General features: G+C 39.6%; 1 protein-coding gene across 2 annotated transcripts in view; it reads left to right on the top strand.

The window, feature by feature from the left end:
* PLCG2 (phospholipase C gamma 2) overlaps positions 1-12,077 on the top strand; it is a 77,828-nt gene that overhangs the window by 27,805 nt on the left and 37,946 nt on the right. For both annotated transcript variants that reach the window (XM_075765487.1, XM_075765488.1), the window contains exons 3-6: positions 2,170-2,310; positions 4,956-5,049; positions 6,545-6,592; positions 11,343-11,427. In XM_075765487.1, the coding sequence (XP_075621602.1) occupies positions 2,170-2,310; positions 4,956-5,049; positions 6,545-6,592; positions 11,343-11,427 (368 nt within the window). The remainder of the gene's footprint in view (positions 1-2,169; positions 2,311-4,955; positions 5,050-6,544; positions 6,593-11,342; positions 11,428-12,077) is intronic.

The following is a 12,077-nucleotide window of genomic DNA, read 5'->3' as shown; positions in this document are numbered from 1 at the left end:
TGGGCCTACATGTATATACACATATGTTCACACAGGAGCATGGGATGGTAGGGTTGAAAGGTTGCAATGCAAGGAAAAGAACTGTAGTGAGTATATGTAACTGAAGGGAGACATTGAGTAAGTCTCTTTGTTTCAGAGGTCAGTATGAGGTAAGAGCCACCCAAAATGGCAACAGCAGTGCAGGTTGTGAAATCTGGTTTATCTCTGCTTATAGTATATACTTTGAGGGGGGCCTTGTGGTGTGGTGTTTCATATATGTGGACTTGTAGGAGTCTGAAATGACAGGTGTGCTTCACTTTGCAGTTAAAACTGTGTTTTTCATCAGGGATTTGTTGGGTAAAAGGAAAGCAGAGGAGGTGACTGAGGTTGCTTTTGCCCATGATTAGAATGAGCCAGTTGGTGTACAGTCCCATGTCATTTATTGCAGCTATGCAACCTCCTTCCCTGTCCATTTGGGTACTTTCTGTCTCTGCATCCTGATTCTTCTCTACTGATATTAACGTGGGCTTAGATCATGCTTTTCAGAAGGTGGTGTTTTGGGATGGATATTTGGGTACTCCGCTAGGGATCTCAGTGAGACTCTGAATGGTAAGGGGATCAGAGTCATCGGTAGGAGCTTTTGGTTACTGGTCATTTATGGTCATGTCATGAATTTATTTTAGAAGTTTGCATCTACATTTAGGGGCCTTGGCCAATTAGATATGCAGATCTTAGGAGATGTTTTCATGGTTTGAGAGGGTGACTGAGACACAGAGGTTGAAACGTCAAAAGCTCTATCTTGAAGATAATTGTACTTGGAAAAATAAGTTTAAGAAAAATGCTTGTGTCCTACAATTAGTTCAGGTTAACCTTTGAGGTCCCATTTTCTCAAGGTAAGTTGTTTAATGACTGGGAGAAAGGAGTGTTTGGTGGAAAGTTTGGCCTGGGATACTTTGCAAAAATTAAGGAATTCTAAGATGAATTAATGTTTCATTTTCAGAATTTTATTGATGAACTTCCTTGCTTATGTCTCCCTCCTTTCCATGTTGGCATCACAGAAAAACAACGTGACATGGGCTGAAGATTTAACCAGTGTACAGCTCCCCCTCTGTTGGCAGCAGAGTTGCTTTTTCATTATGTGATTAACCGTGTTCTGTTACTGATGAAGTGCTCATTTAAAACAGGTTTTTTATATTGTGGCATTCTTAAATGCATGGACAGAAACCCTCAGCTGTTTTCCTTGGATCTTGCTAGGTCTGATAAACACATTTCAAGAGTACCCATGAAATGTTTTTCTTCACTCTTCATCCTCTAGCCCATAAGTCAAGACTGTCCAGAAGTGGGAAGAGCTGATTATTTGTCTGGTCCACAGGCAGAACAAAACCACTTCCTCAGTTTTCTAATAAGTATCTTATCTTGAGAGTGCACATATTTCTATTTCAGTGCTGTCTCACTACTGTTATGCAGGCTGTGTAGCAAGGGTTTGATAAAAAGGGAGCTGACTTAAGAAAATGTGTGCTCATGCAGTGTTCCCATTCTGCTGTGCTCTAATACATACCTGTGTTCTATAGAAAGCAGCAAGTTACAAGTGATACAACAGGTTATGTTAAATAACAGAGATCTCTTTGGAGTTGACCAGGAAAAAGCTCACAAACATTTTAGTTACTAGGCTGAATTTTCTCTTTATATTCCTACTTTAAATATTTTTCTTACAAGTGCCAGTGACTATACTAGCTGATGAGGTTAGCTGACTATCTAACATGCATAATTTTTTAGGTGGGTAAGTTAGAAATTGTATCTTTTTTGTGTGTCTCTGAATAGTTGTCATGGCAATGGAAAATTCCTTGCTTAGAGTAAATGCCATATGTAAAATCATGCCTTCTGTAACCCAGAGGGGCTATGTGTATACACCTTGTCCATGGATAATCGATGATAGTGAAATGATAAAAACACGACAAGCTGTTTTTCTTCTTTTGGTCCTTCTGTTGTCTGTTAGTAATATATTTAGTTGTGGCTTCGTGTATTGCAAGCTGGTGCAATTTGCGTTTCTTGGCCAATAAATATATGTAAGTTTATATATAGATCTATTTTATATATGTAAATATGCATATTTGAGTTGTTCATCTTACTGTTTCAGGCTCTGCTAGAATGTAAGTGCAGTTGTACTGACTGAATGTTGTTTCCTTCCAGTGGATCTGATGGAAATAAAAGAAATTCGCCCAGGAAAGAATTCAAAGGACTTTGAGCGTTGCAAAGCAAAGCAAAGAGAAGAACACTGCTTTACTATTTTTTATGGTGCCCAGTTTGTGCTCAACACCTTAAGCTTAGCAGGTACTTTTTTCTTCTTTGTTTCTTATTTAAACCTACTGACTGAACAAATCAAATACGTTGATGGAACAGTAATGCAAAGAATACTGTGGTTTTGACTTCTGCAGTTCAGGAGTGTGCCAGATGTTTAAAATCTGAACACAGACTTTTTACTCAGCCCTTCATGTCTGAACTGCACTTGTAATGTTTTGCTTTCAACTAGTGTATCGTGTGAGTGTAGTTTCCGATTTGCTCAATCATTTCTAGCAAGGTAGACTTTTGCTGGTTAAATATCTCTAGTAAGGGTTTCTACACTGAAGAGCAGAGGTGACATTGTCCTCTTTAAAGTCAACAAAGGATTTACTATTGTCTTCAGTGTAGCCAGAATATTGCCCTGGCGTTTTTAGTCTGGCAGAAATGATTCTGGAAACAAAAGCCATGAAGAGTTAGACTACAGCTATATCACAGAAACTTTCTTATCACCTATGATCAATTGCAGACTAATTTGGAAAAGTTAAGTTGTAGTTTGGTTTATGTGTGTGCTTGTCACCTGGTAATACTAAACCTCTTCTAAAGAAGTACTAGGGGACCATAAATTAAATTGGAAAGTGATAAATTGAAAATTAAGAGATCCATGTGAAACAGAGGGAAGTTGTATCCTGTATCTATGGAAAGGTTTGGGGCACTTCTTATTTAAGGTGAGATTATCCAGAGTTGCAAAACCAAAGATTTTGAAATGAAAAGGGATATAAATTCTCATAGTGCAGGCAGAATACAGTTTCTAAACTAGTGGAGTTTACGAAGAGATTTCTTTCTGAAAAGTTTGTGATTGATCCTTGGTTTAGAATCACGCAGACAATTTATTTGGAGTGGTAGTTCTCTGTCCTGTGCAGGGACACACTTGTCCATTTAAATCATGAAATCCATTGCAAAATCCGTTGCAAAAATGGGAGAAAGAAGAACAGCTTTGTAAGCATTTTAACACTAACGGTAGCTTTATTAAAAAATCAAATTAATTGCTTATAGATTGCAGTACTACAAGATTGGTTTTTTTGCAGTCTGATGCACTGGAAATTAAAGACTGCTTGGAACTAACCCGTTGTTACAGTCTTTTACCTTTAGATAAGTTTTACCATTGTTGGATGAAGTCTGTGAAAATTTTAAGTGCCTGTGCTTAAGTGCAGCTGTGCCAGGTACTTCAGACTGATTTCCTCTGACAACCCCCCTGTCCCTCCTCCATGGCAGTTCACAAAACCAGGTCTCTGCCAATGCTTTGGAAACACTTGCTACCGTGAGATATGTTGCTGTAATGCTGAACTGCAGAACAACATGATATAACTTTCAATTAAGGGGGAAATCCTTTTCCTTGTTAAAGCTTTTTGTCGTGGTTTCTTAAAACAATATAAAATAATTGTTACTTAGAGGGAATGGCAGCTGTCATAAAGGGCAGAATTGTCTTGGGAGAAGAATTAGTTTGGCAGTGGTAGTGGATGTTCTTTCCAAAATTGTAACGAATTGAAAAACATTTCCATGGGGAGCTGAGGCTAGGCTCTAGCTTCATCTTTAGGGGATTACATTGTTTGAAAGTATGCTTAAATGTAAACTTCATCTTTTGAGAAACTGTTTTGCTTTGAAGGCAGTTAAAAGAATTTGCACAGATTGGAGCTCCTGTGTGAAAGTAGTTTTTCAGAACTGGTTTAATTGAAGAATGCCTTAATGAAATTTCAGAACCAGCATGCTAAAGCAAATGGACTGTGCCCAACTGAAGGTTGTAGTGACAGCATCTCATCCAAGGCCCCAAAAATTGGTTTCAGTTTAACTGTTATTCCCCAGTGAAGGCTGTACCCAGCACGCAGTTCATCATCTTGCTTGTTGTGTTGAAGCATTACCAAATGTGATCATGTTAAATGATGTGGAGAACTCTTCTAGTTTGAGAATAGAAAGGCAAATTATATTTAAAACTAAACATACACTGATAAATCAATTTGTAAGGTTGAGAAGTAGTAGTACCTGGCTCCTAGTGTTAAGCCGTATGGGGAATTTTAGGCCTTTTTTTAACTTGTATTAAAATTTGTTCTATGTAAGCTACACCAGTTTTGTACATTGCTCCTTTTCTGTTGCTCTTGCCTAAGTCTAGTCTGGAACAATCTGTGTTTAGAGGCATAATTAGGACAGACAGGAGGTGGTTATGTCCATCAAAAGCCAGTACTCTACAATTTTTTTGTAGGTTGCTTGGAATATAATGAACTAGCTTTATACTATAACACACTGAGTTCTTTTGTCTGTGCACTTCAAATTGCTCTAGATGTAGGTCCCTGGACTTTTACCACTTTTGACATAGTGGATAAGAAAATGAATTTTCATTGTTATTACTACAAGAGGTCAGCAGTAGTTTTATAGTCTTTCTGCTGAGATATTGAAACTTACCCTGATAAGCAGACTTCTAAAAGGAGGTATTTTTTTGACAAAGCTTCCAGAATTAACCCTCCCACCCCCAAGTTTATGCTGGTTGTTATTATTAGCAACATGAAGCTATGCAATGAGATTTATCAAAGAGAAAGGTTAATCAGTAGCTTTTTATACTAGGGTTTATCTAAACATCACATGTTATGTCTTGGTTTTGTGTTGATTTTGCTTTCATGTTTCTCATAGCATATTATTTTTTTCAGCTGACTCTAAAGATGATGCTGATAAATGGTTGTGTGGCTTGAATATCTTGTATCAAGAGGTCATGAGTGCTCCCACACCTGCGATCACAGAGAGGTATTAGACATATTTTCACTTTATGAGACTTGATGTTTCTTTGGAATTGAAAGTGGAAAATCTGACAGAAATTTTTAAGGTGCAACAAGTGATGCTTGCCAGTTACTGTAAGAACAACTACTCTCCCGTTAGTGTATGGTACAAAAGCTCGTATGGAAATTCTCCATGTCTGTTTTGCTATATACATGTTCTGGAATCGCACTCTGCTATGTCCACTACTGTGGACTTGCAATTTACCTTGTTCTGTATACCAAAAACAAAACAAAAAAACCCCAAACAAATCTCTTAGTGAGATCACAACAACATTTGATGTAAGTGCGTGTTGACTTGGAAAATTTAAATGTCTTATGCTATCACAGTAGGCTTGCTCTAGAGGATGTCCATGTGTCCTGTGTCCCGATAATTCTGAGGTGCGCATTTGCGGTTTCTGCTCTTCATTGGACCCCTTGCATTGTATGGCAATGTGATCAGCTGACTCGGAGAACCAGGCTGAAAATGAATATTTTTAAGGATTACTCTTTAGCAGCCAGCCATATGATGGTGAAACTGTGCCCTTAATGCTTCTGAGGGTGCTGCATGTAAAACTACTCATACTCAGAATGCTGCTTTTATTGAGAAGCTTTTAACATTGTCTCCGTACCTGGTTGCTTTTCATCACTGCTGACATTTTTGTTTGTGGTCACGGCTGTTACCTGTTGTGAGGATATACTCTGTCCTTGCTTGCTACCTGACCAAACTGTGGCTTTGACATTGATGTTGTTTTTACCTACTTGCTGTTCCAGTTGGGGAGAAAGTATTCTTACCTATTCTTACCTATTTTATGGTATTGCAGCGAGCTGTTATACAAAGCACTACTGGGTTCCAGGCTATGTTTGTGCAGTGGAGTGATTCCCGTAAAGACTGAGAATAAGCTTAATAATGACATGCCGTGTTCATACTTTACATCAGAATTGCATGTGTGTATATTTTTACTATTAATGCTGCTAATAGTATTTTGCAGTGCACCTTAAACTGACATGCATTCTGATGAGGATTTTCTTTAAAATTCTCTAAACCCCTCTGCCTCCCCTAATTTTTATTTTTTATGTGTCTAACAGGTCTTTGAGCCAGCAGCCTCAGCTGGTATAAATCATTGACTTTATGGAGTTACTCTGGTTTAGACTAGCTGAAGTTTTGGCTCACTTTATGCACTTATATTTTTACAGCTTCTGGTTGCTCATTCTTTTCTGTCCTGCCCGCCCTTCCCCTTCCTGTGCTGTTTATGTGGCTTCAAAATGCAGTATTAAGCAGCAGAAAAGTATATATTTACAAATATGGTTATAAAACTGGCTGAATCCTTAGATGCTGCACTGAAAATGTTTTTGCTTTAAATAAAGAGATATATCTTATGACTTTTAAATGTTCTATTGAATTTCATCCATGGATTTTGATATTTCATTGGCTGTCTTTTCTTTATAATTCTTAGCTAAAACTTTTTTTTTTCTTTTTCCCCAAGCTGGCTGAGAAAGCAGATCTATTCTGTTGATCAAACTAGAAGAAATAGGTAAGAAGCTCTGTCTTTGTTCAGTTTGTTTTTAGTGAACTTTTGTTGCAGTTTCTAACATGGAATCAAAAGACATAAATACTTCTTCATCCAAGATGTGGAATATGAGACCCCTGAAAATGGCATTTGTTCTTGCTTTAACAACTTGAGTTTTGCCTTTTGCTGAAGACACTGTGTTCATAGCACTCACTCATGCTCATGTTCGTGGTATAATGAGGAAGCAAATGATGAAGAATAAATAGTTTTGCCTTTAGCCTACAATTACGCTGCCAAAATGAGGAAAGGGAGTTACCTTCTTTCAGTCTTACTGTAGAGATTCAGCTCAGCTATGCAGGTATTTTAGGTTGTTTGCTCTATAGAGGTCTTGGCCCTTTCATAGCCAAGTTGGAGCACTCCATGTTTGCACTGGAGTGACTACACTCTACTGTAGACAGAGCAGAGCCAGCTTTTAAAAGCTTGTTTGGGCATTTGTAACAATGAGGCTGCATAAGAAGAGCTCAACATGGGCTGCTAAAGATCCAGGGCAGATGTTTGAGTGATTAACCTTCCCTTGTTTCAGTCCTGATGGGGCCTGAACGTGGCTATGTGTGGAATCTAGTTTGAAACTAGTCATGGCAGCAGTGTCAGATATATCCAGAGACAGGGTTGTCCCAGCAATAACATGAATTCTTGCCTGCAGGGGTCAGAGCTGTGCGGAGAACAGAAAAGAATATTAAGAGGAAGAGGAGATAACAGAGATACCCAAGGGTATTAGGGGAGAGGAGGACTGCTGGTATGACAGGGTAGTACCATGTGGAAGAGTTACTTTAACAGTGGGAAACAGAAGATACTCTTGAGGATAGATACAGAAGGAAGTCAAGTCAGTGGTTTGGAATAAGGGCAAAATCTTACTTTTTGTTTTGAGCAATTGGCCTGGCTACATAGGCTTGTCTCTTTGCCACATATTTGAATAGACCAAAACCAAAACACCTCTGACATGGTGTTTCTCATGTGAAAAAAGTCCCATGGGTTGTAGTTCCCAGTGTGTTGTGTAGCTTTTTAGGTTTGTTTCGGTAGTTCATTTCAAGTCCATGTGTGATGTGGGTTTGTAACTTTTGCACAACAAAGGAGACTTTTTTTTTTAATGAATTCAGCTGCATACCTCTCCTTAGAGTTGCCAGAAATCATGCGACACCGAGAAGAATGTTAACCCCTCCTCCCCCGTACCTGTTGCTTTACCATGATTTTGCTCTTTGTCTGAAACATCCATTTTATTCTAAGGTGTAGTTCAGTGTAGAAAAGTACATGCGTTTCCTCTCATTTAGGCCTCTTCCTAAAAGCAAAATAAAGTGTGGTGTTTCATTGTGTGAATGAGACTGTTATTGCAGGAAATAACACCATTCTGCAGACAGCCTGTGGCACTGTGTGGCTGGCTTCAGTGTGAGCTGAGATGCCATTTCAAAACAGTGTTTCCTAAGCTGGCAAGAGCAGTGATGGGGAAGGTACCATCCTTTACTGGTATTGGCTCACACCTCCTGATGTATTTTGAAAAACTGGCCCTGCAGTGGGGATATATTGGTAGGGATCATGAGGCAAAAGCAAATGTTAGCATAGGGAAGCTGTGGCTGATAGTGTATGTCTTGCTTGAACAGGTTTCATTTGTTGCTTTAGGATTGTTTCATCACTACAAGGCAGTCTGGTTAGGATCAAGGGGATTTGCACTGTGGACAGGGCAGTCTGTCGTTCTCCTGATAGATGAGTCATGCTTTTAGAAAAATTCAGGAAAGGAGTTTGGTCGGAGTTTCATTGTGTTTAGTGTTGCAGTTTCTAGGGAGGTTAATTGTAAAGGTTAGGCTTCCAGGCAAGTCCTGTTTCACAGGTTGAGTTTTTTTTCAGTGGTAATGAAGTCCCAGCTCTTTGTTTTGGCTTGCATTTGTCTGGCCAGAGGAAATTGCTTTTCTTGGTGTTTAGGGTACAGAGTGCTCGTTCTTGCTCCTAAAAGAAGTGTTATTTTCCAGAGGTCTGGCGACAGGGTGGAAAGCCAGGAATTTCCTGAGTTCTAATCTGGATTTTGGCTAAGCTGCTTCTTGCTTTGCCTCTTTCCCTCTCTACACAATGGAGATGAGAATATCTCACAGGGCAGCTGCTTGTATGAACACTGTAGAATAGAAGTGTTACTTTCGTCTAGGTGCTAATTGTTTTTGTTGCTTTCAAGTGACTGTTCTGACCTTGTGTTTGCAGAGAGTTAATGGCTTATGAATTGCACTATAGGTCAAGATAGAGTACCTTAGCCTTGTTTTCTTGGGTACTGTTGGTATTACATTAACGTTTTGTGGGCACGAGCAATAGGACCAGTAGAATGTTGTGCCTGCATTCTCCTGACTCTTCCGCTTCCTTTTGCTGCCATGGATTCCCCTCATCTTCTGCTCTAGAACTTGTCCCTGTGCCCTTCACATGTCCCATCATAATGCTGTGTCTTCCTCATTGAGATCTCACACCAGTGCCTACCCAGAGTACCTGTAGTTTGACACTCTGTCCTAGAACGTGCGACCTGATTTCCATTCCTTGCTATTCAAAGACAAGTTGAATAGCAGGTGATTGAAATGGAGCTACAGGAGACAGCGAAGTTGGTGTACCAGCTTGGTGCTGCTGAATGGATGAAGTCTCACTCTTTCTTTTCCTCTACCATCTCTAAATGCTGCTAATCAGGCATTCCAGCCCCTTTTCTTATTCTGGCTATGATGCTGATCTGCACATGAGGTGAGCTGCATGAGCTTATGAAGGCAGTGGGAAACTTGTTCTGTCATGGCCACATAGTTTTCTGCTGGCCTAGCAATTTGAATCAGGTTAGCAGAAGTTTTGATGAGCATCACAGCTGGCCTGTGGAAGCAGTGGGACCATAGCAACAGGAGAACTGAGTGGGGCACAAGGAGAGGAGTTGGGGTTGTTCTTGTAACAGCAGTGAGCTGTTAGATAGGCTCACCTGTACCTATGGCACATTTCAAGCATTTGGACACCCACCTGCTTTAAAAATTACCCCTCTCTCTGTTCGTGCAGGAGTTATAGTAGCATTCCCCTACCTCCTATTTTAATTTTGCTGGTAAGTCTGTGTTGTGGTTTAACCCCAGCTGGCAACTAAGCCCCACACAGCCGCTTGCTCACTCTCTCCATGGCGGGATGGAGGAGAGAATTGGAAGAGTAAGTGAGAAAACTCATGGGTTGAGATGAAGATAGTTTAATTGGTAAAGCAAAAGCCATACATGCAAGCAAAGCAAAACAAGGAATTCATTCCCCACTACCCGTTGCAGGCAGGTGTTCAGCCATCTCCAGGAAAGCATGGCTCCATCACATGTAACAGTTACTTGGGAGGACAAACACCATCACTCCAAATGACACCCCCTTCCTCCTCCTTCCCCCAGCGTTATATGCTGAGCGTGATGTCATATGGTATGGAACATCCCTTTAGTCATTTGGGGTCACCTGTTCCAGCTGTGTCCCTTCCCAACTCCTTGTGCATTCCCCTGCTACTTGCTGGTAGGGTGGGATGAGAAGCAGAAAGGCCTTGACTCTGTGTAAGCACTGCTTAGCAGGAACTAAAATGTCCTTTTGTTATCAACGCTGTTTTCAGCACAAATCCAAAACACAGCCTCATACCCGCTGCTATGAAGAAAATTAACTCTATCCCAGCCAAAACCAGCACAGTATAGTAAATACTGTGAGGTGCTCTGAGCTTGCAGTGAAGGATGCTATAGCAGTGACAACTAGGAGACTGGAATAAAATCTGAGGTTGATGAGAAAACTGGAAGATGTGAAGGAAATTGAGATTTTCGAAATAAGCTATTCATAGGTTTGTTTCTAATACAAAGTCTTCCTTCAACAAAAGAAGTTTGATGTATGCATCATACATGATTTGATGTATGGCCAGAAAGTATGTGTGGCCAGAAAGAGTGGCAATGATTAATAAGTTTAGCTTTGTATATAAATATTCCTTAAATACGTGGTGTGTGTAGGCACTGTGTTGCTTGAAATGTGAAATAAGCATGTCTTATTTGAAAGATCATGCTGTTATCTAGAAAACTTTGGTTTTTGATTCGTTGCTGGTATATCACTGGACATTCTGAAACTCTGTAAGAAAGGTCAGCAGGTTGTGTAAATGGATCTGGAAAGCAATCCTCTCTGGGGAGACTTGGTTGTGAGAGCAGGATGAGGTCATGTTCAGATGTTGAAGAAAGGGAGAGTCTTGCTGCTGCAAATCAGTTTTACCATCCAAGTGAGTAACATCTGGAGAAAAAGGTTATAATGATAATGAAAACTGGAGCTTCTTATTTTCTGTTTCTGCTCATCCATTTGGTATATCCTTTGTATAGTGTTTTGTGTGTCTATATTCCAGTTTCACTGGGACTGGAACAGTGGAAGAAAGGCTGCAGTTCATCTGACTATGTGTAAACATCTACATTTGAGCTGATCATCTAGATCTGATTAATTGCTGATGGAGAGAAATGGGTGTCTCTGCAGCATGCTTCTCTTCATCGTAATATGGATGCCCAAATTAATTGCAATGCCTGTTTCTCCCCACTAACTAGAAAACATGTCTAGCTTGCTCATATGTAGGTGTTATGTTTATAGAAGTTTACAGTTATGTGAGATGAGCCCTACCCAAAATGTTTCAATAGTCACATTTTTGTATTGATAGAAAATATATTAGTAGCTGACTAGATACAGCAGAACTGTGGGGGTTTTGCTATAATTTTTTTTCTTCTTTTTTTCCCAGTATCAGTATTAGAGAGCTGAAAACCGTCCTTCCCCAAGTAAACTTCAAAGTGAGCAGCATGAAGTTCTTGAAGGATAAATTTGCGGTAATTACCTGATAACTTAAATCTGTTTGGTATTATCTGATAGGTGGTGTTATGTCTTTTCAGGATACTGCCTATGTTTTTGCTTCTTACTGTGTACAGTAAAATAATATCCGTTAGTTTCTCAGTTTGGTTTTGCTTATATCTCAGGCTATAAGAAAATATAGATATAAATGTTCCTTCTTTTCTTTGTACGGTTGACCAAAGGCAACACTGGGTATTGAGCTCCGGTGCTGATACTGTGCAAGTACATAGGTAACTGTTTTATGTTTAAGATAAAATTCATATATAAGAAAAAAGAATTTTTTTGCAATATGATCAAGTAATAACTTCTTCACTCCAACTTGTGCTAATATTAATAACTTCTGAAGGTCATTTCCATTCCTGCAGGAATTTTAAATGTCCCCACCTTTTCCTGCTTTCAACTCTCCACCCTTAAAGCATACATTCTTGCTTCTGTTGCTCCAGCTAACAATGACTAGATGAGGCACTACATATCGGGAATGGAGTCGGGGTACAAAATGCAAGGCCAAAGATGTGGGCTAGGAGCACTATGTCACAAACCAAGAATCTGTTAACTTGTTGGTATTCTTAAATTTGAAGAGTCCCAAGTGGGTAAAACAAATGAAGTTGGAGTAGAACAGAATGCGTGC

Source organism: Balearica regulorum, chromosome 13 (genome assembly GCF_011004875.1).
Source record: "Balearica regulorum gibbericeps isolate bBalReg1 chromosome 13, bBalReg1.pri, whole genome shotgun sequence".
Classification (NCBI taxonomy): domain Eukaryota; kingdom Metazoa; phylum Chordata; class Aves; order Gruiformes; family Gruidae; genus Balearica; species Balearica regulorum.
The sequence above is the reverse complement of the archived record's forward strand: the minus strand, read 5'-3'. Positions and strand labels throughout refer to the sequence as shown.